Source organism: Mastigoproctus giganteus, chromosome 12, assembly GCF_048544385.1.
Source record: "Mastigoproctus giganteus isolate SK-2022 chromosome 12, ASM4854438v1, whole genome shotgun sequence".
Classification (NCBI taxonomy): Eukaryota; Metazoa; Arthropoda; class Arachnida; order Uropygi; family Thelyphonidae; genus Mastigoproctus; species Mastigoproctus giganteus.
Window position 1 is genome coordinate 15,127,126 of NC_143586.1, and position 24,508 is coordinate 15,151,633.

Consider the following 24,508-nt stretch of genomic DNA (forward strand, 5'->3'; position numbering starts at 1 on the left):
TTGATTTTTAATTATTTTTTAAATTATTTGTTACTCTAATGTAAGTTTTTAGATTTTTTCATTTTAATTTCTGGAGAGTATCATTCGGAAGTGTTCTGCGTATTATATCGAGGTAAACTTCTCTTATTATTTTACAAGTACTTGTCAATTATAGCTCTGTATGTACTTAATAAAAGAATTTTTTTTTTTTTTTTTTTTTTTAGGTTAAAGAACTCTTAATGTCCTTTGGTCAGTTAAAGGCCTTCAATTTGGTGAAAGATAATGCTACAGGGCTGTCCAAAGGTTATGCATTCTGTGAATATGTTGAGACTTCAATTACCGATCAGGTACATCAGTTTTTAACTCCAATGTTTTCATAATTATAATAACAGTTTTAAAGAATTTATTTCACTGAAAAATGTCTTTGCAATGGATGTGAACAATTTCTGTAGATCACGCGATGTACAGAAATTAGTGTATTAGAGATTTTCAAAAAATTCCAGTTTTTATGATAAACATACAACCTTCTAAAAAATTATAGGGTTGGTTTTGCAAGCAGCAAAATTTCAACTGAAAACATGAGTAGAGAACAAAACCAGACATATTTTTCAACCTTCTTGCAAATCTTTATACCTGAATAGCTGGAAAGATGCCCACAACTACATGTAAAATGCATTATTTGTTTGGATGGGCATAGTTGCAGCTATAGAGAAATGCTAAGTTATTTCCATACATTAGGCAAAGAAAACTGGTTGGTTATAAAGAACTGGATGAATGCTAGCCTTACTTTTAGCTATTTAGATCCCAGACCTTTGTGATATCATTCCCATATTAGTTTATTCCTGTCATGGTATCACATTGTTCTTTATGCTTCTTATACGTTACCACATTATAGCTAGTTGTGTGAGAATGTATAAGCAGTGTTCAAATATTAAATTTGGCTTTATCACTGAATTTTGCATGAATTTTGAATTTTATTATGTATTTTGTCATCCCTCAGTTATTAGAAATGAAGACTGTTGGGGCATTGTTGTGCACGTTGAAAATGTTTTGGCACATGCATCCATGAGTAATTTTTGTGAGTATCAGAAAATTGGTCCTCCTACACACTTGCAAGAAGATCCTTGCCCAAAGTTTTGGCAGAAAAGACATATCACTGTTTTACTAAAAGCAGTGAGAGGTCATTACTGTGTGCAAGTCATTCATACAATTATCCATGATAGAGCAACTTAAGAGTACAGCAGGCCCCCGTTATAATACGGTTCGCTTTACGCTGATTCGATATAACGCTGTTCTTATATTATAACCTGTATCTGACTATATAGCGCTCTTTTACAGATTGCATTTTTAACGAAATCGTGTCACTTGATGGAGTCGTTAGCTTGAAAATGAATATAAAAATATGGTTAAAACGTTTCCCACGCCGACTTAAGAAAATTTTCCACGCTCAGTGAAATTTTCTCGCGTGTTAATTTAATTGCAGTACAGTGACTTGTTACGTAGTTCCGAGATCAACATTTTAAAAAATTATCAAGTATATTGCTTGTAATATTTGCTTTATATGCATTTATCCGAAGTCTAGTCATCACTCAGTACAGTATTAGACATTGTGCGAAATGGACAGTTTACTTGAACATTGTATCGTAATTAATGCAACCAACGCAGTTATATCTGCGAAGAGTTAATAATGGCCAATAAGAATGAAAAAGCAACAACGTCTGGCGTAGTACGAAGACTATAAATGTAAGAAAAAGACTGAATTTGAAAATTAAATTAGACGTTTTGAAGCAAATCGATTCCGGTCAAAGACAAGCAGATGTGTGCCATAATTTAGGACTTGCAAGTTTAACTGTAAGAACAATTAAAAAAAAATAAAGAATTAATTTTAGCAGCGGGAAAGATAGCTGGTCCACTGCAAGCAACTATGGCTAGGCCGGCTATTAGGATTGAAATGGAAACACAAAAATTTTATTGAAGATAATATCCAATGCACAATTCAGTTAAGTTAAATATTATTAAAAAAATAATAATAATAAAAAAAGAGAAAAATTAGCCTATATGATGACCTAAAAAAAAAAAAAAATGTGGAACCATTTAAAAGTGGTAAGAGCTGGTTAAATAGATTTAAAATCCAGGGAGAAGCTGCAAGGGCTAGTCAAGGAGCCGAAATTTTCAAAAAAAAACTTGTTAAAATTATTGAAGATGGGTATTATGTGTTATACGGTACTTCTCAACAAGTTTTTAACATAGATGAAGCAGGACTTTTGTGGAAACGAATGCCTAAAAGAGGTTTCATATTGAAAGAAGAAAAAACATGCCAGGTTTCAAAGCAGCGAAGGATCGGTTGACTTTATTGTTTGGTGGTAATGCTGGGGGGGATTTAAAATTAATACCCCTTTTAGTTTATTTGGAAGAGGGCCAAAGTTCAACCCAAAATCGACACATTTTCTGAAAAAGGCCTCTGAGGTTGGGAAAATTCATATTTTAGCATTAAATCAGCTCACACACCAACCATAAGAATAAGTATTTACTGTAACTAAAAACAGGAGGTACCCTTCCTTTCTTGGATGTACTGGTCTCTAGGGTAGGCCCTAGGCTCAAAACTTCTGTGTTTAAAAAACCTATATGCAGAGGCCAGTACACCCATTATAGTTCAGCACAAGCTGGGCAGCATAAGAATAGTGTAGTGAAAGCTCTACTAGATAGAGCAGGGTCACACTGCACCACCTCTGAGGACAAAGAATGTGAAATTAGACGAGTCACAGCAGACCTTAGAAAATGCGGATACCCCCAGAGGATCATAGACAGATTTAGTAGAGGAATAGAGTCTAACCGTAAGGAACCGTTTGTTCCTGTGGCTACCACATACATTCCTTACTATCCGGGCATTACTGAGCATCTCGCTAGAGTTTTACGGGGTTATAAAACACGCTGTGTGCAGCTTCCCGGGCGGAGGTTGCACACAGTGTTGTCTCAGGTAAAAGACCCATTAGCAAAGGAGCTGAGTAGTGGAGTAGTATACAGGATAAAATGCCCGGATTGTGGGGAATGTTATGTGGGCGAGACAAAATGACGGCTCAAGGATCGTCTGGGGGAGCATGCAAATGCTATAAAAACCGCTAATTACAATAAGTCTGCTGTGGCCGAACATTTTTGGGAAAAGCAGCATCAAATTTCCCCAGAGGATGCCGTTATCGTGGATCGAGCGCATGGGTTCTGGAACCATAAATGACTCGAGAGCCTACGAATCTGTTCATCCGACCACAATATTATGAATAAGGACAGAGGTATGCGTATGCATCCTCTGTTTGAAACTATCATCCTAAGTACGGATGAACGGTTCTGCTTAACACGTTCCCGAGCTATTTCCGCTTCCAGTTCAGACCATGCGCCGACTGCACCACGTGTATAGGTACCGTGACTGCTGAGGAAGGAAGCCGATGCTTCTGAAAGCTCCAGAGACTTTTATTGTTTTTATCGCTTTTAATCCGGTTTATTTTATTGTATTTTATCTTAAGGATTTTATCACAGTTTTAATGTTTTTACATGTATATAATTTAATTTAATATAATAGCAGTTTTTGTAAATAGTTATTTTATTTTATTTTAATATGTAAATATTTTAGTTACAGTAAATACTTATTCTTATGGTTGGTGTGTGAGCTGATTTAATGCTAAAATATCGACACATTTTTCATGATTAAATTCATCAGTTAAATTAAATCAATTTAGATCAATTAAATTCATGATTTTAATTGGAATTTTTAAGTTTAATTTTGATACGTAAGTAGTTACTACATAATTATATATGTATGTAATGCAGAATATTTTATATGTACAAATATTTGAATATTAAATATTTTGACCGACATTTGTGCATCTTTTCACTACCGTTTATTGTTGATTAGGAAATATCCTATGGCACCAACCGCAACGCACAAATACATATGTTACCATATGGGAATGCGTCGCTCGCTTAGCGCGGATTCACTTAGCACTCTGTTTTTCCGGAACGAATTATCAGCGATGAGGGGGGTCACCTGTATTCTAGAAAGTGCTTTCTTGGACTGCTACAATGATCTTCAGTAAAGCTGCCAATATTATATGCCAGGAATTCTGAAAATTTCAATATTAGTATTATAATGACTAAATGGTGCAACAGACTTCCTTTTCTTCTACATCTGCCCAAAAAAAAAAAAAAAAAAATATATATATATATATATATATATATATATATATATATATTTGAATAATGGCTTTAAAAGTTCGAATGAAATAAAAATAAAATAAACAAAGCTATCATTAGAGGCAGCAAAATGCACATCCTCCACATGATGCCCAGTACATAGCAGATAATTAATATAAAAAAAATAATACATATGCCAGTAGCATGGCAAAATTGATTCCATGACGATTATTGGCCTTGTGGTCCTCTGTCGATATGGGGCATAATGGTCAGTCTTATTATTTTGTTACTTTGTTTTATTTTTGGTGATATTTCACATCTCTCGGAACTGGTACCTTACAAGGGGGGGGCCACCGTTAAATTGTCATATAATTGGCTTTATATTTTAAATTTAAAAAGGATTTATTATTAATTGGATTTAATTGAATTTTTAAATTATTTGGAGACTTTCTGCTACAGTTTCAGTCTTGTTACCTTTACTTTTCCCCCTACCTGTTGATTTAATTTTTATGTTAATTTTTCGCTCTACAGTTTTGCTATGCTACTGGCATATGTATTATTTTTTTATATTAATTATCTGTTATATATATAACAGATAATTAATATAAAAAAAATAATAAAATAATACATATGCCTAACCTGTCACCAAAATTTGGCTATCTAGTTCTACATTGAAAACTCTCCACTGTAACTATCATAGCCACTTATTGTAATGGTCTGCAACACTATCTGGGAGTAAACTTCTTGTGAACCCCCAAACAATGTTTGTGGAGTAATATTCTGGTAATCCCTCAAAAAAATTTATATTTGTGCCCTGTCATTTTAATCCCTTCTCCCATTGGAAGTATACTTCCCTCATTCATTTTACTGATTCCCTTCAGAGCCTTCTATACCTCAATCATGTCTCCTCCCCTAAGATGTCTAGTTGCCAAGCTCTGTCGTCCACATCTTTTAAGCAGTTCTTATGAATATCAGTTAGCATTCCTCACGAAATCCTCATAAATTTTGTTGCCCTTCTTTGAACCCTTTCTTGAAACTCTTATCTTTTGGGTGTGGTTCTCCAGATCTGAATACAGTATTATAAATTGCAGTCTTGCTTTTTCTCATATAGAGGATCAATGACATCCTTTTCCCTACTTGCAGATGTCTGGATATCATAGACAGGGACAACATGTGCATTCCTAAAAAACTTGTTTACGCTGCATGGAAAATTTCATGTCTAAATGAATTGTAACCCCTAAGTTTCTTTTTCTTCCCAAACCACTTTTAATTCTAATTTCCCTCATAAGTACTTCTGGATTTCTGCTCTCCAAGTGCAAAACCTTATATTTAAAAGCATTAAAACTTTAATTTGCATTTTACAAACATTTGTAATCAAGCTACATAGTATTAGCAGTGCAAAGATTATGCAAAAATTATGCAAAGAAGCAAGCTTGTACCGCACAAATAAAATTTTAAAAAATAAAATAAAAATATCGCATCTGTCCATCCCTCTCTAATAATTTGTCTAATTCTTCTTTCAATGTATTCCAGTGATCAGTCATGCTGGGCATGAAAGCAAATTTTCATGCATTTATTCTGCAACTGTCTTTTTTCAATTTAAGGATGCTTCTATTAGGTCTCCTTGCAGGTGCCCAGTTTCTAAATGATACAGTTTTCAGAACTGAAGCTCTTTATCTCAGAGTACTATTTTGTACCTTTGACTTACCTAATCTGGTTGCTCTTCTCTGCACCAATTCCAACAGATCCACATCTTTCATAACCTACCAGTAGTGGCAGCATCCAAAATGCAGCAAAAATGTTTGTGGATCACCTAACAGGTGCCATTGTTCTTTTTAATTTTTGGGAAATTTTTTGGTTAAGCAAATATGAAATATTTGCTTAATGGATTGTAGTATGTAATAATTTATTATATGCACTTTTCGGTTAAGTTTTGATAAAAAATTAAATAGTAAAACATCCTGTGTGCTTTACATCTTTTTTTAATCAAAAAAAATATTAATTCTACTGGAAATTACAAAAAAACAAGCAAAATAGAAACATTAATTACTTAGTCTCTTCCCATTTTGCAGTTTAAAAGACTTAAGTTAACAAAATTTCAAACATGTGTATGCACGAATATTTGATACTAGTTACTACCTTTTTTGTATTTACAGTAGAACTTTGATTGTCCGTCATCCTATTTACTGTCAGTCTGTTAACCTTCACTTAATCCCACTATGCCATAATGCATTGTGATATTGCTGCCATGTGTCACTCCGTCTTTGTTTACAACTCGCTGTATATGGCTGTACTTTAACCTCTTGTTTCATATTTTAATAATTTTTATTTAGTAAACCCATTGAAATGACAGAGAAACATAAGAGAGTAGTTTTGGGATTATCACAAAAAATTGAAATAATCAATCATCTAAGGAAAGGTGAAAGTGCTACAAGTATAGTATAGTATCGGTTTATGGAATAGAAGAACAACTGTAAATTTATATAAAGCGTGTCGGCGCCTCTGTAGCCAGGTGGGAAGGAGCAGCAGTGCGTACCACACACTTCTTGATTAGACCGGGGTTCGAGCCCGTCACCACCAAATACGGAGGATGTGGAAAGGTCAGGGAATGACCACCGCATATCCCGGAGCAATTATGGCCTTAGTTGCTAATGCTCCTAAAAAAAAAAATTTTTTTTTTAAAAATAAAAATAAATTATATAAAGCGTGATGCAGACAAATTCGAAAACCATGTGTCGAAAATGGAAACCAAAGTCATAAAACAATGAAGATTGCTAAAAATGAACAGTTGGGTACTGCAGTGTTTCAATAAAAACATAGCCAAGGAATTCTATTTTCAGGACCTATAATAATCAAAAAAGCCATTAAAATTAATAAAAAACTAGGCAGAGATCCTTTATTCAAGGCTAGCATCAAATGGTTGGACAAATTTAAGTTTTGGCATGGTATTCAACAATTTCTGTTTATCATTAAAAACTACAGAAGGAAATAGCTGATTGAAGTTTGGTTAAAGACCAAATATACAACTGCAACGAGACTGTCCTTACACACACACACCCACCATTCAAACGAGTGCTCCACCTCGTAATCATCCAACAGAATCACTCTCATCATCTTAGTCTGCCAAGCCCTTTTATTATTTGCTTTCCTTCTATTGAAAGGCACTACACTACCTCAAAAGACACTGGCCTCAATGACTGAACATATGGCACCAGGATATAAGATACAAAAGATTGCATCACTCTAATGATATGTTCTAATTCCAGCAGTAGTCATAAATTGCCTTAGATTGTTATAGGAAAACCAAAAAAGCCTAGATCATTTAAAAATATTAATTTAAATGTTTTAATTAATATTTAATCAAAATTTTATTTAATTTTGCCAGTTAAATATTTTTCACAAAACAACGCGTGGATGAGCCAAGATAGATTTCATGATCGGTTTCATAAAATATTTGTACCATGTGTAAGATCACAGTTGACATCAAAAGGATTACCACAATATGCAATGCTATTGATGGACAATACACTTACTCATTCCATACATGTATGTGATTTAAAATGTGATGATGGCAAAATATCATGGCACTTTCTGCCAGCAAACTCGACATCTCTCATTCAACCGCTGGATCAAGGTGTGATTGAGCGTATGAAACATTGTTATCGCAAAATGTTCATTCAAAAACTTGTTTCTGCAGAAAATAAATTAAATGTGATAGTTTTGGAAAAGCTACACTATAAAAGATGCAATTTTTGATATCACTGATGCCTAGAATGATGTTCCAGTTCAAACAATACAAAGAAGCTGGAATAAGTTGTGGCCAGAAATATATTCAAGTGATACAGAAACCATTCCAAAAGAAACTGAAATTTTGCAGTTATGTTCGAATGTTCCCGGTGTTAAAAATATTTCAATGGAGGAAGTAAATGATTGGCTGGATATGGATGTCGGATGTGAAATTTTAGATGACAATGAAATTGTGCAAAGAGTGATGACAATTTCAGATGATTCTTAAACTGAAGAAGTAAAAGCTGCTGCTGATGGAACAACAAACATTATTAGCCACTGTGAAGCTGAAATTATGTTGTCAAAGTGCATTTGAGTGTTTGAGGTTACAAAAAGAAGCAGATGTTACACAACTGTTACTTTTGCTTAAAATTCGTAACATTGCCTACCAAAAGGCTCGAGGGATAATGAAACAAAAGAAATTGACTGACTTTTTTAGAAAAGAAATTTAATTATGTAATATTGTTTTCTTTTACATTTTTTATGACATTACTAAGTCAAAATATATTAAAATAGTCAAAATAGTAAGCCAGAATATTAAAAATAGGTATGTAGATATCTGTACTATGATTTTTTGATGACCTGGTAAAAAAATAAATAATAATTAAAGTTTAATCAATTTCATTAGGTTATGTATTGTGTAATAAAATAAACAAGTTAGTTGACCAGGTCTATTGTATGTATAATGTTTTTAATGTACATATTCTATTATCCATCTATTCGATTATCCATCATGGTTTTGGTCCCCCACTCTGACAGGCAATTGAAGTTCTATTGTATTTCAAAATTCGTGTGCTTCACGGCATACAAATTTTTATGCTACTTACATTGCTTTCTGCAGTATAGTGGCTATTTGGAGAGAATGTAGACATTTATTAAACTAGTGAGTGAAGAAAAACAAGTTACCTGAAATTTAATAAACCGAGAACATGGATGACATAATATTCTCCCCCCCCCCCTTTATTTCATGTCTATCTGCTGCAGTTAAATCCTTTCATTGGTGTTTTACTGTGACATTTAAAACTTTTTTTTAATCAGAAATATAACGTAATATGTATAAATTTAAACTGTTATATACTAAGCACTTTTGGCATTTTATGCTAGACAACTTGTAAAATTCACTGAATAATAAAGAATTAGTCATGTATGTAAGTGAACAGCATAATTATCAAGTAATCACAGCACCCAGTTATACAGTAAAAACAGTCAAGATGCATATGCACTGGATCTAATACATATGCACTGGATCATTTGATTGGTAGGAGTGTCTGCATATGCCGTGTCCATTTTACAAAGCAGAGAACTCCACAAAATCCTGGATTATCATTTGTGATTCTGATAAAAGATCTATAATCTATCGATCATCTTTTTTTGATTATAATAAAAAGATTTTATACAAAGCAACCTAGAAAAGACTCAAGTTTTGATTAAGAGTCAGATAACCTGATTTCTATGGTGGGAACTCACTATAATTAGTTCCCATGTAATACCTTTCATTCAACATATCAAAAATTACATTTTTCATTTTATGAATATATCCACAGGTCTTGGTATTATTCCACTACAAATATCAGTTGAAAGTCACAAGGACTGGGATAGAATGCCCCTAGCTGTTTTGTTAAGAAATCACACTCAAGGTGTAGCTTTTAAACCAGTATTCAAGGTTAGGTTTAACCATTGATAAGTGCAGTGGACTACTACTTTATCTCTATTGGTAAGATTCTCTATCTCATAGGCAAAAATCCCATAGTCTTTCTAGCAACTTTACTACACTGCTGATAAAAGTTCTTATTGAGTTTGCAGCTCCCCAGATCCTATTCATCTTCAACAGTGTTGAGTGTATTGTGCTATTAGTCGATAATTTATGATCTTGAAAATTTTCTACCAAATGTATGTTTACAAATGGCAGTAAGGATCTTCAATTGTCTCTCCTATATTTAGGCTATAGCAGCTCTGAATGGAATGCAGCTTGGAGAGAAACAGCTGTTTGTTCAAAGGGCAAGCATTGGAGCAAAGAACAATCAGTTCAATGTAAGTTTAAATTTTGAACTGAATTATAATATTTATCTTTTGTGTTGTTATTGAATAGTGTGTAAATGTGACTTAATTTCTCTTTCTTGCAATTGTTATTCAGCCAGAAATAAGTGCATACGAAATTAGTGGAGAATTTTAATTGTAAGGAAAACATTTATTCCCATGAGAAAAATAAATTAATATATGACATTATTAAAAAATTAATAACAAAACATATATGAGGGTTGTCCCAAAAGTAAGGTAACAGATAGGCATAACATGCAATAAATGTTCACAGGTGGAAATACTAAATAAAATTTATGCAGTATCGCTGAGAAAACGGATAAAATAAAACAGGTTGAAGTAAAATTCTTTTAATAAACTTGAGAACAAATTAAAATAAAAGTAATAAATCACAATAGCTTTCAGACATTAGATGCCCATCTTCAGTTGTAATCATTATTACAAAATACAGAATGTCATGTGCTCAACAATGGTGGTCATGCCACCATAGCTGAGCACATGAAAACTGCATGATACAGGTGCAGGCAACAATTAGTTGCTGGAAGTAGAAGTTACACTGATGAGTGTAATAAGAAACTGTACAGGGAAATAGAGTGGGCCAGTAAATCAGAGAGTCTTATAATGGATTTTAATTTTCCATATATTGACTGGAATTTGTGGGTTGGTCACTCACACACTAGCAAGGCTTTTGTGGATTTATTGGATGATTGTTTTCTAAATCAGCATGTTCGGGAGGCAACTAGAGGGAGCAATACTCTTCATTTGATTATCAGTAGTGATTCTTCATGCATTAAGAATCTGCAGATACAGGAACCACTAGGTGGCAGTGAGCACAGAGTGCTGAAGTGGGATTTACTCAAGGAGGTAACTACCATTAGGGGTAAAGGGAAGGGTTATTGCTTCCGTAAAGGCGACTACGATGGACTGAGACAGTATTTAAATTCTATTCAGTGGGACCAACTGATGATGTTACCAACAACAAACTCAAAATGGGAAGCATTCAAAGAACTTATCTTGGAAGCTACTAGGCTTTACATACCAACTAAGAAATATTCTTCAAGGTTCAGGCCTAAATGGATGTCAGATGAACTAATGAGACATATGGCAGAGAAGAAAAATGCATGGGATACATATAAATTAACATGTGACACAGAAGCCTATGATAGATATAAGTTGATCTGTAACCAAGTTACAAAGGAGGTTAGGCAGATTATGCGGCTATGCTGCAGGTGCCAACGTTTGTCATTTAGGAGGATGGTTGCCTCTGTGATGGGATTACGACCTCCTTTGTTGCGGTTAAAGGAAACGCTACAACACGAGATGTGGAGCGAATCCAACCAGACACAATGGCGGTAGTGGCGTGGGTCAATGTTGTTTTCTGGTCTACTCAGAGCACAGCGATCACTGAGTGTTCGACGTCCATGGAATGAATTGCTTTCTCATGCTCAGAGACTCGATTTCCAAGTCTTCCAGTTTCACCTATGTAGCAGCCAGTACCTATCTAAGGCAGGGTAGCCACACTTTGCCGAATCTGCTTTTACCTTAACGATCTCGGTGTGCCTTTCATCCACAAAACTGGAGTGGGTCCAGGCGTGGGTTAACAGGGCCCGCACGGTGCCAAGAAGGTGGCTGCGAACAAGTTGGTGAATTGGTCAGCACACATCGGCTTGTGATAGACTGATGTCTTTAAATGCGTGCCCTCACGCTGAACCCCAAGGAATCTTGGTTCAGTGCAAGGGCATGTTCAATGGTGAATTGAAGGAAGGGCGATAGAGTTGAGGTGTTGCAAAAGTTGGTCTCCTGACCCATGGGGAATGATCACAAACACATTGTCCACATAGCGACACAAAAAGGCTATAGGACCTGGCAGACCTACAAATGCAAGACTCTCCAGTTTCTCCTTTGCAATGTTTGAGATAATGGGTGCACCCATAGGCATACCATGAATTTGCCAGTAAAGGGATTTGCTGTACGTAATGGCACCACCACTTAGGCACACCCTGAGGGTAGTGTATATGTCATCAGCAGTTAAGGAAGTTCTGCTGCTCAGGGTTTGATTATTGTCCAAGAGTTCTTTGGTACATATGATATCCAGTTGGACTGGGACTGAAGTGAAGAGAGAAACTATGTTGAACGAAGCCATAACCCGATCATCTGAGTTGGATAGATTAGAGACCAGGCTTAGAAATTCTTTGTTGTTGGAAATGGTGTGAACAGTCTGGCCTACCAAGGGCGAGAGCAGACTGAAATTGAACTTGGATAACTCATATGTCGGGGAACCACAACAGGAGATGATAGGTGGAAATGTTTTAGTAATTGTTGAAGATGTACGAGTACTCATTTGAACAATGAGGAAGAGCACTCCCTGCTTATGTGCATGTGGCATCCATACCAAACCATCAGCAAGAATGGAGAGTTAGAGAAATGCAAATGTGAGTTGTTTTTCTACATGCAAAAGGAAACAAGTTTCTGTGTGGTACTCTATGGTCCTTTTGTACCTTTGTTTTAGAATTACTTTTTACCCCTTATTTAATGTGGTTTTGTAAGAATTGTTTAAATTAGCTGAGTCCAACTTAGTACAACTATTCCTTACTTAGTGTGCTCCTGGCCATTGTCAGTTCATTATAACATGGTTTTTGTTTTAAAAAAAAAAAAATGTAAAAAGCTAATTTTTAATGCAACAATGCAATACTCCTATCTAAGGGTTGATTATCTCATAAAATAGTTTTATCTATAAAATAGTCTCTATGGGTTGCAGAAGTCTAAGTTATATAACAATAAGAAATACAGTGGATTCCGGTTATTTGGGCCACCAGTTAATCGGGGCGGCCGTTTATTTGGGGCAAATCTTAAAAAACAGAAACCAATCAAGAAAATAGCCAGGGTTTACTTTGCTTAATTGGGGCAGGAGACCGCAGCACTGGAAATTACCCTACGATTGTCTCCGACGGTACCACATGGTTCGGTCGAAATTCTGGAGGTCACAACCATAAAACAATAAAAACAATTAGCAGTCACCTGTTTATTGGGCTTTTCTGTTAGTGAAATCTATCATAAATGGGCAGTAAACTCGATCTTACCGAATTTGCAATAATATTGACAGCTGGAATTCTGTGGGTTATTATGGTGAAATAAGTTTACACTTCCATGAAATCTTCAATCATTTAAAAAGATTAATTTTCAAATCTTCTCCTCATTCCTATTTTTAAAGCTTTGTAACTCGTTACTCTGTTCTCACTTGCGCGTATCGTGTTACTTGCAATTTGTGTGTGCCATGTTCTTTGTTTTTGATTGCTTATCTTTTTACTGTTTTAAATTTTAACCCCCACAGTACGTATTAATTATTCTGATTATCACGTATATTCTTCCGATTTTCACATATCATTTAATTTTTTAATTGGTAAAGTAATAAAGGGTAAATTTGTGCTTAATATCTTTACTTTTATAGCCTGTGGATAATATTCCTCATATTTTCTCTAATTAGAATTGCTGTTTAATAGAATTAAAATTCAATTCACAAATGTGATCACAATGACTGGCACTTACTTCACATCATATAGTGAACGGTACTTTACTGTGGTGAGTTCGTCGTAACGCGATTTGATTGTACAGTGATCTAATTGTAAAGGGGGAGGGTACATTGTATTTTTAACTATTTACGTGAAACTTTGGATAATTGGGGCAGCTGCTTAATTGGGCCAAAATGCACTAGTCCCGTTGTGTCCCAAATAACCAGAATGGACTGTATATGGAATCCACTACAATAGTTGTTTATTTACATTTGGTAGTTTCCTGTGGGCAAGACCCTTGAATTTCTCAGGAATTTTATTGCACTTTTGCTTTCTGCCTGCTACACTAAATCATGCCATCACTGGCCATTGGCTCACTTAGCAAAGGCAGTTCAAACTTAATTACAAAGTTTTCTGAAAGCAATAATTAATGCAGAAATCTCCTCCCCCCATTACATAAATAATAAACAATGCTTATTTAATGTATAGCTCATAAATGGTATGACTAGTAAGTAAAAAGGAAATTAATGAATTGTTAGCACATTACAAATGGCTACCACAACATAGAGGAGAATTTTTTCTACACAGCATTATCTGACTAAAAATTTCTCTTTGTTAATTAATATGGACATGTTCCAACCTTGTGTGGATATTTAAAACCCCTTTAAATTAAAATATTCGTATTTTGGTTCCTTGAACTTCAAATTAACCAGGTTTTCCTGTAATAAGAATAAAACACATTGGCTCTCTAAAGTTGATTTAGGATTAATATAGTATCAGATCCCATCTAGAAAGCTTGGAATCAAAGCCTTTTTGGATTTTGGGAATTTCTGTATTTCAGGTTCTCGGAATGAGAAATTAGAACATTTGCAAAATAAATAATTAAAATCTTATACTAAGTTACTTTATTTAAAAAAACGTGTTGGGTGAATGCAAATTTTAAATACCTCTTTAATCAAGGCTTATCTCAACTGATTAAACAGTAGACTTACAAAATAAATTTAAATGCATATAAAATCCTAAAATTATATGCATTTTAAAAGTATCAATAAGTGATGAAATATAAAATGCATTTTAATGTTTTCCTATTTCAATATGTAATATAAATTTTTATTACAAAAGTCTCAACAAAAATTATAATATATACTTGGTGTTGAACAGTAAAAATTAAAATATTATTGTTTCCAATGGAATGGTCTTAATTTTTTTAAACATGATATTTCTTTTTCTACAAGAATTCCTATTATTTTATATATGAATGATATAATGCTCAGAAAGAAAGTGCAAGGAAGCCTGAGGCTTATGCTGTAGCAGAGAGAGAGAGAGAGAGAGAGAGAGAGAGAGAGAGAGAGAGAGAGAGAGAGAGAGAGAGAGAGAGAGAGAGAGAGAGAGAGAGAGAGAGAGAGAGAGAGAGTAGAAGAAAATCAACAAGAAAGAGAAGAAACTCAGGATTCTGGGTGTAACAAGCCATACTCACCAGATATGAGCCCCTTTTCTTCTTCATTTGTCTATTCATCGATATCAAAAGGTGAAATAATCAATGTTTTCATCTTTTTTTCAGGATGCATAGCAAGAAATCATTCACATTGTGCTGATGTAACTTCATTATTTAAGAAGCATGTAGCAGCCCACAGTTGCACAATGTCTGCATTATTTTAAAATATTTTTGAAATACATGCATTTTGCACAAATTCATCCTTGTATTTGCATTTAAAGGAACAGAATGCCTCAATCCATTAATAGATTGAGGCATTCCTCAATCCATTCTTTAATCCATCGTTTGCTGCATTTAAACACAGCTGCCACTTTTCTGACTATTTCTGAAGACTATCTAAGTTGTCCTCCAGTGAATCACTTTTTATTTATTTATTTATTTTTTTGTGTTTATAATTAACTACTGTACTAATCTTAAAAATAATATCAAATTTTATTTACAGATGTAACAACTGTCAAAGGCAAGGGGAAAGGGGTTTTGCTTTTATGAAGGTGACTACAGTGGTCTTAGACAGATTTTTTCCTACAGTAGGACAACTGATGAAGTTACCAGCAGCAAATTATGAATGGGAAGCATTCAAAGATGTAATCGTAGAAGCAACTAGGCTTTTTATATCAGCTAAGAGATACTGTTCTCAAGGCTTTCAAGAAATCAGAGCATGGATTTTTTAATGGAGACCTTGTCTGACAAATCTGATTAGCTACTAGGGCACAATAACAAAGAAACTGGTGGCAAAAATAATTTTGACATCATATACTTAAATTACAGAAAAGCTTTTTTTCAGAAAGCCAGATCCAGGAGAGAGTTTAGTAAATTAGTGAAATGTCTGCATATTCCACCTTTCATGCCCTTAAAAGATATCTCTTCTGTGACTTCTATGATTTATTTTCTGTTTTATTAGCCTAAATTGGCATATTAACTTATTTTCTAGAGAAGCTTTATATTCCTAGTTACGATACTTAGTTTAAAGTTTAACTTAGATAGAGATTTTGTAGGTATTACTTAGTATCGGTAAGAGTATCAAATCCACGTGTTACAAGTTGCAGCTCCGTTGAATTAGAGGTTTTTTTTTTTAACCATAGTTAGCCGATTTATTAACCAATTGTTATATAAAATTATTTTCTGTAAGTCAAGATCCTTAGTTTATTCTGAATTGAGACAGCGAGATTTGGAAGTTAATCGATACTTAAGTGTCCGTAGATTACCGTTCGTAAATTTCCGCCATTGTTACGCGATACAAAATATCTCGAACTAGATAGCATAAGCTTAGCATAGTATAGTATAGTACATAATATAATATTGTCAATTAATCAGTAAATCTATTAATCTTGTTGAACTTCATTGTCAATTAAATTGTACTTTTAACTATATACATATAACGACTTAGATTACGTAACATAAATAATTAGCCAAAAATAAATAATCAATACTTAACTTGATACGGAAGTTATATAAAGGGATTTCGTAGATAACACTCGATACTGAAACATAAATATAGCTTTATAACCGTGTTGGGATACAAGTTTAGGGTTTTAATTTTGTACTGAAATTGAATTTTTTATAGAAATTAAATCTAAATCATGACTCAGAGCAGCAAAGCAAAAGGCTCAAGCTAATGGGAGTGCTGTGGCTCGAGGGAGAACTGAGGGGGGCAGTTGCCCTCTGAATCACAGCCTTTTAAAATGCATTATTTGCTTGATGTTTGTGGAGCAGTCAGGTACGGGACATGATACTGCCATGGGGGTTGTCTTTGTATGTGCGCGATGCAAAGAGTGTAAGGAAATCAGGTGACAACTCAGCGTTGTTATGGGCCTATATAAGAGCTTGAAGGACAGGGCGGATGCCCTCAAAGGATTAAAAGTGAGGGGCCCATCAAGCTCTCAGCTGCCCACACCAACGCCAGAGCTTGCACTTGGGCATCACGCAACACAGCGGCAGCCCCCAAGGCAGAATGCGCTGGTCCCACAGGAACTAGTAGTTGTTGGTGACTCTATTGTCAGGGAAACAGGGAACATGCTTTGTAAACAGAATAGGTGGAACAGGACCAGGGTATGTCTGCCAGGGGCAAAGGTTGATGACGTTGTAGAGCGAATATCATCTTTTAAGGGCACAAAAGGTGATATAGTTGTACACGTTGGCACTAATGATGACGTTGTAGAGCGGATATCATCTTTTAAGGGTACAAAAGGTGATATAGTTGTACACGTTGGCACTAATGATATTAAGAGTAGGAGACCGGCGGAATTACTTAACAAGTACAGGTCACTGTTGAAAAAAAGCAGTGAATTAGGGTTGAATTTGAAAGTGTCTGTAATTCTGCCCAGACACGATAGGAGGGAGTATATGATGAGAGCCCTGTCGATCATTATGGCCCTGGAAAGATTGTGCAAGGCTTAAGGGGTAGAATTTTTTTCAGCCTGGTCTGTACTTCTTAACAGGAGAGACTGCTTCTACAGGGATGGGATACACTTAAATAGAAAGGGTGCAAGAATGTTTGCTGATGCTATCGAGGCAGTGGCTACTGTTAATAGATTAACAGTAGCCACTGGCAGAGGTGAAAGTGATTCTTGCACTGCTTCTATTGGAATGTGCAGCAGCTTGGAAAATAAGATGCAGGATATTTGAGAGACTGCTGGGAGTCATTGGGGTACAAGTAAACACATGGGTTGTGTTAGGGTAGCTAAGAAAAAGAACATGTATACTTGCGTGTACACCAATGCTAGGAGTTTGGTAAATAAATTTGATGAATTTGAGGTATTGCTCAAAGCATCAAAGGCGGATATTGTTGGGATATCAGAGACGTGGCGTCACACAGATATAAGTAATGCAGAACTGGAATTTGGGGAGTAAAACGTCTACAGAAAGGATAGAAAAGATAGGAAGGGAGGAGGGGTTATGCTATTAGTTAAGAAACACATAAAATCCAAGGAAGTGAAGCCAGTCGACATCGCTGGACAGTGCAGTGCAGTGTCGAGTCAGTTTGGTGTGACATAAGCATTGGAAGATCAAAATTGAGAATAGGAGTGTGCTATAGGCTTAATGACTCCGATGAGAGTAATAAGAAACTGTACAGGGAAATAGAGTGGGCCAGTAAATCAGAGAGTCTTATAATGGATTTTAATTTTCCATATATTGACTGGAATTTGTGGTTTGGTCACTCACACACTAGCAAGGCTTTTGTGGATTTATTGGATGATTGTTTTCTAAATCAGCATATTCGGGAGGCAACTAGAGGGAGCAATACTCTTGATTTGATTATCAGTAGTGATTCTTCATGCATTAAGAATCTGCAGATACAGAAACCACTAGGTGGCAGTGATCACAGAGTGCTGAAGTGGGATTTACTCAAGGAGGTAACTACCATCAGGGGTAAAGGGAAGGGTTATTGCTTTCGTAAAGGCGACTACGATGGTGTGAGACAGTATTTAAATTCTATTCAGTGGTTCCCAACTGATGATGTTACCAACAACAAACTCAAAATGGGAAGCATTCAAAGAACTAATCTTGGAAGCTACTAGGCTTTACATACCAACTAAGAAATATTGTTCAAGGTTCAGGCCTAAATGGATGTCAGCTGAACTAATGAGACATATGGCAGAGAAGAAAAATGCATGGGATACATATAAATTAACATGTGACACAGAAGCCTGTGATAGATATAAGTTGATCTGTAACCAAGTTACAAAGGAGGTTAGGCAGGCGAAGGCAGATTACGACAAATCTTTGGCAAGGGATGCAAACAAAAACAGCAAGGAGTTCTTTACTTATGTAAACTCTAGAAGGAAGGGGATGAATCGATTTGTCCACTTGATATCGATGGTTCAACTGTTGATGATCCTGCTCAGGTAGCTAAAAAACTAAATCAATATTTTGCATCTACATTCACACATGAGGAGTTATTCAGGAAGGGGTATGCCATAGATGAAGTAAACACTGGCAGTGAGCTAGATGATCTTGTAATAATTGAGAGTAAAGTGGAGGAGAAATTGTTGAAGATAAATACAAGAAAGGCACCCGGGGTGGATGTTAGCAATAAGGAAGTTAGCAATCCATTAGCCATAATTATGAGAGCTTCTTTGGACTCCGGGGAGGAACCCACGGACTGGAGATGTGCAGATGTAACCCCAGTTCACAAAGGAGGATCAAAGGCTGACACAAGTAATTATAGACCTGTGAGTTTAACTTCTATTCCAGGAAAATTAATGGAAGCACTTGTTAAAGAAGCACTGCAGGATCATCTTGACAAGAATTCAGTTATAGCTCAGACACAGCATGGTTTTGTTAAGGGAAGGTCTTGCCTGACCAATTTGGTTGGATACTATGATGTAGTCACAAAAGAATTGGATGCAGGGAATAACTTTGATATTATATATTTGGATCTTAGAAAGGCTTTTGATACTGTTGCACATGGAAGACTGCTGCACAAATTGGAGCAGTGTGGCATTGGTGGCAAATTGTTGCTATGGATAAAGGGATGGTTGAGTGGCAGAAGACAGAGAATGGTAATTAATGGACACTACTCATCGTGGACTAATGTTATTAGTGGAGTCCCTCAGGGTTCAGTGTTGGGTCCATTGTTGTTTTCTGTATTTAGTAATGATATCGATGATGGTATATCAAGCTTAATGTCCAAGTTTGCAGATGATACAAAGGTTGTCAGGGTTGTTAAGGAAGCTACTGACACTATGCTACTGCAACAGGATCTGGAAAGGTTGAGCAGATGGGCTGAGAGGTGGCAAATGAAGTTTAACATTGACAAATGTAAAGTACTACATATGGGAAACAGCAAATCCAGAGCATCGTATCAACTCTGTGGTACTACACTGACAGTGGTAGAGAATGAAAAGGACCTGGGGGTAATTGTGCAGGCAGATGTGAAGTTCTCTGAGCAGTGCAGACAGGCTGCAAGAGTAGCTCATGGTGTCTTATCAATAATATACAGGAATTTTTCTAGCAGGGATAATGAGGTGATTATTCCCTTGTATAAGGCAATGGTCAGGCCACTCCTTGAGTACTGTATACAGGTCTGGAGGCCTCGTTTCAAGAAGGATGTAGAGCTGCTGGAACGAGTACAGAGAAGGGCAACAAGGTTAGTGAATGGAACGAAGAGGTTGCTCTTATGAAGAAAGGCCTAAGTTTTGCAAATTACAGTGTCTGGAGACTAGGCACCGGCGAGGTGATCTGATAGAGGTGTACAAAGCCTTGAATCCTTTGAGCATGCTCAATGCCGATGGGATACTGCCTCTTGCTGAGAATAATCACCTGAGAGGGCATAAATTCAAATTGAGGAAAGACAGATGTAGGATAGATGTGCGGAAATTTGCTTTTAGCCAGCTGGTAGTTGGTTGGTTGGTGGAACAGACTTCCACCCCTTGTTGTGGAAGTTGATAGCCTAAATAAATTTAAGGCTCAGCTGGATAGGTATTTCGAACGAATGGAGGGGTGAAGTGGAAGGGGTTTTTTTTTGGCTGATGCTGCATAAGCTTGCTTTCTTGCATCATATGCCTCTGCTAATGCTAATAACGTCATCTACTTTTGTCCCTGTCAGACATACCCAGCTCCTACCTTTCTGCACAGTGTATTTCCCATTTCTCTGTTATTATAGTCACCGATAATAACTACCTCTTCTGTGACCAGCACATTCTGCCTTGAGGATTGTTGTGTGTTGCCTGATTCATGAATGTAAGCTGTGGTTTGAGGCTGTCAACTGGGAGCTTGATGTGCTCCTAGTTGGGCATCTGCCTTGTTTGTCAAGTTCTCATAAACATCCATCAGATCACTGAATTTGTGCTTAATTCCTCACACTCTTTACACCAGTTTGCATACTGAATTAATGAGAACTACTTAAAAGTGGAAAATCAATAAGTTTTATATTCAGATGATTTTGGATACGTAGAATGGTTATACAGTCAATTCTGCTATAACGTGATACATGTGTTTGTAAAATCCTCCACATTATGGCTAGAAACCCAATAAAATTGCTAATGCAGCTCTATACCTTAAATTTCTAATAAATAGATATTACAGTAAATTGAGCACTTTACCTTGACAAGAAATGAAGTTTTCACTGAAATTTAAAATTTAAAACAGTAAAAAAGATAAGCAATCAATAGCGACACGGCATGCACAAATTTCACAAGTGAGATACGGAGTAACAAGTTTGCAAAGCTTAAAAAATAAGAATGAAGAGAACATTCTGAAAATATGTTATATGATTGAAGCTTTCGTGGAAAGGAAACCTTTCGCTATAATAACGTAAAAGCCTGCTGAATTCCAGCTATCGGTATTATTGCAAATGCAATAAGATAGAGTTCAGTACCCATTTATAACTAGATTGCACTAATAGAAAAGCCCAATAAACTGGGAACTGCAAATTGTTTTTGTTTTATGGTAGTGACCTCCAGAAATGTGCTCCTCTGCTAATGCTATCCTGCCTTGTGAAATTTCTGTTCAAACAGAAAAATGTGAGCTCCTGAAAACATGAGTCAGCCTACAATATCAACATTTGTTATCTTGTGAATAGAGCGAATGACAACAGTGTCTCCGACCAATACAACCACAGTAAATGGAAAATATAGCTCTCGCACATTTGACATTTTTTAAGTTTCGTAAACTTGTATGTATTGCTGCGCAGGTCACTAAGTTTAGCTTAGTGTCGGGTTTTGTGTTCATCTGGTGTTACTTGCATTGTTCCCTAATATATCAGTCACATTGGAGCAAATTTTCATGCAAAAATGCCATTATACCAGAACTGACTGTACATTGATAGAGCATTAAATGTATTGATAGCGCGTAGGCACAACTGGGATTACATGTGTAGATAGCAGACCTCATATTTATCCTAAACAAAAAAACTGCTCTTTTTTTTTTTTTTAATTAAAGAATAAGAATTCAGATTAAAAAAAAAAAAAAAAAAAAGACAGCAACTTTTATTCCTGATCATCTAGATCAGGGGTGGGCAACTTTTTTCGTCAGCGGGCCGAATGAAATTTTCGCATTGTGATGCGGCCGGAATAGATTGAACGATTTAATAAAAAAAATCAGAACCTAAAAAATGTTATATTACTTGAATTACCAAATTATTAATGTATTTTTAAAAAAAAAATATCTGAATGTCCAATTATCATTGAAAATGCGGCATTCGGCATCAATTTTGCTTTTTTTTTTTAATTGGCTCATTTTATGGGCTATAAATTATATTAAATTAAAAATTGTAATAATTAGAAAAGGCATAAAACATAAAATATCTCGCACCAATATTATTTTTTTCAATAAGAAGTCAAACCCAAAGGAACTTCGTTCGATCGATGCTACAATAATAATTAGGAAATAACTCTTTGACGCTGCGTAGAATCACTTGGTTACTGTTGTACTGGCCGCGATTCCTGATTGAACCGAACGTTTACGGCGAGTGTAGTCAGGTATGGATTTTCTATATTTATGCATTTACCGAGGGGGCCGGATTCAACATCGTCGCGGGCCGGCTGTTGCCCACCCCTGATCTAGATCTAAAATGTTCTCTTCCAAAAGAATATAAGATAGTGATCCACTTGAGTGAATTTTTAAAAAAATTTGAAAGTTAAAAAAAAGTTTTTCCCATGTGAACTTGCGTCTGTGTTTACTTTAAATGGAATGGAGGATTCAGAGAGATGTTCTGAGATTTCTTTTACACAGAAAGTTGTACCTACCTCCATGTTCCTGAAATATAATGAGAAACACTTCTGGGATTACTTGTGAGACTTTGTTATAATCTAACATAAAAGATTGTTTTAATTCATTCAACTTTGTCTTCTGTGTATTGAAGGGGAAACATTTCATTCTTTGACTTTGCTAATGTTCTTTACATAACATTTATTATCACAGCTGAAACTCAACCTTTCACTTGAATAAAAGACTTCGGAAGGACTTTAAACATTCTGTTTCAAAAATTTCATCCTCCCCCTCAAAATTTGCCCCACACTGTTTTAAACTTTCCTCATTCTTTTTTTTTTTTTTTTGCATCTCTTCAATCACTGTGGCAAGTTTATGAAAACTCTTGTGCTCATGTTCATACACAATTTTGCAGCTTACAGCCCTCCCTCCCATTCTAAGCCATTCAAATTATCTCAAACCAGGACTGTGATATCTATTGGCATTTCACTGCCTGAACACTTTCCACTCTTGAATTTTAATGTTCTATCAGAGATTAAGTTAAAAAAGAAGTCCTGGCTATAATATGCATTAAAATGCCTTTACTGATATTCTTCATGAACATTGGGCCATACCAAATTTAACCATTCCAGAATGGTTGTATTGTTAATGTCTTTTGTTTCACTTGCAACTTTTCCCAAACATATGTTATGGTGCAGCAAATTAATCTGTCTAATCAGTGAAACACAAAACATCTCAATTCCAAATAAATGTGGACCAATTGCCATGATATTTCACTCTTTTTGCTATTTAACAACTTTATAAGAGACATCGATACCAGAATGTTCAGATTTATCTGTGTGTTTCACTTTGTTACAGTTCTTTTTATGTGGCTTGATAATTTTTTTGTTTTGAATTCCAAATTGTATGTGTTGTTAGTTCAATAACTTTAAATTCATAAGCTACAACAACAATTACAAGAGAATGTTGGAAACTGGCTGGAATTCAAAATGAAAACAGTGTTCTCAAGCAGTGGTTAAATGTACATATGCTGGTGATACTAAATGCTTGAGATTTTCAGTTTCTTATAGCAGATATGCTTCCATAATGAGGCATTGTTTTGCAAAAAACCCCATTTGCAGTACTGTGCTGCAAATGGGTATGAAGCCAGGCAACAAGGCATGGCTTTGTGCCCAGAGGCTCTCTTGTACATATAACGGAACTTCGTGTGCTCACTACTTCCTTCACAGTATGCTGTGCAGTTTAATAAATTGTTACAATGTGAACTTTTAAAAGTAAACAGAAATAATTGATTTAAGTAGACAGTGATTCTTAATGCAGATTTTACTGCAATATGCTAGTTCCCCAGAAAGTTTGGTGTTATAGCCAAAGTAAGCCATTTTGAAATGACGTTGCAACTGAGCTAAAATGGCATAATTTATATGGAGATTTTTCTTTACTGATTTAATTATGAGTATAGCTGAGTTGTTGATTTGTGAGGTCACTTTAACCAAGTTTGACTGTATATATTAGTAAAGATTTATTTCAGTGTATAATTGCATGTACTGCTTTTCCTTTCAAACAGTTTCCATATATATGGCAACTTAACTGTACAACTAAGGGAAAATTGAGGGGGAGAGGCACACATTGTAGCAGCTGCTCTAAAGTAACATCAGACTGATTACATTTCACATATATGCATTAAAAATTGTGTGCTCTTGAACTTTTAACTATCCTTTTTTTTTTTTTTTTTTTTTTTTTATGCTAAATTAAACAACGTAAGCTCTAGATGTCTTGTTCTTATTAGAGTGACATTCTTAGTTCCTGTAGCAGCAGTAAAAAAAAGTGATCTGCAGAGTTTTCTGTAGATCCTGTCTACTCCCTCTCC

General features: G+C 35.4%; 1 protein-coding gene across 4 annotated transcripts in view; it reads left to right on the top strand.

The window, feature by feature from the left end:
• Nucleotides 1–24,508, top strand: part of LOC150076724 (splicing factor U2AF 50 kDa subunit-like) — a 221,650-nt gene that overhangs the window by 168,281 nt on the left and 28,861 nt on the right. For 3 of the 4 annotated variants that reach the window (XM_090385648.1, XM_090385649.1, XM_090385650.1), the window contains 2 exons: nt 204–326; nt 9,892–9,981. In XM_090385648.1, the coding sequence (XP_090241774.1) occupies nt 204–326; nt 9,892–9,981 (213 nt within the window). Of the gene's footprint in view, nt 1–203; nt 327–9,891; nt 9,986–24,508 lie in introns of all 4 variants that reach the window. The other variant, XM_090385651.1, reaches the window with a different exon arrangement.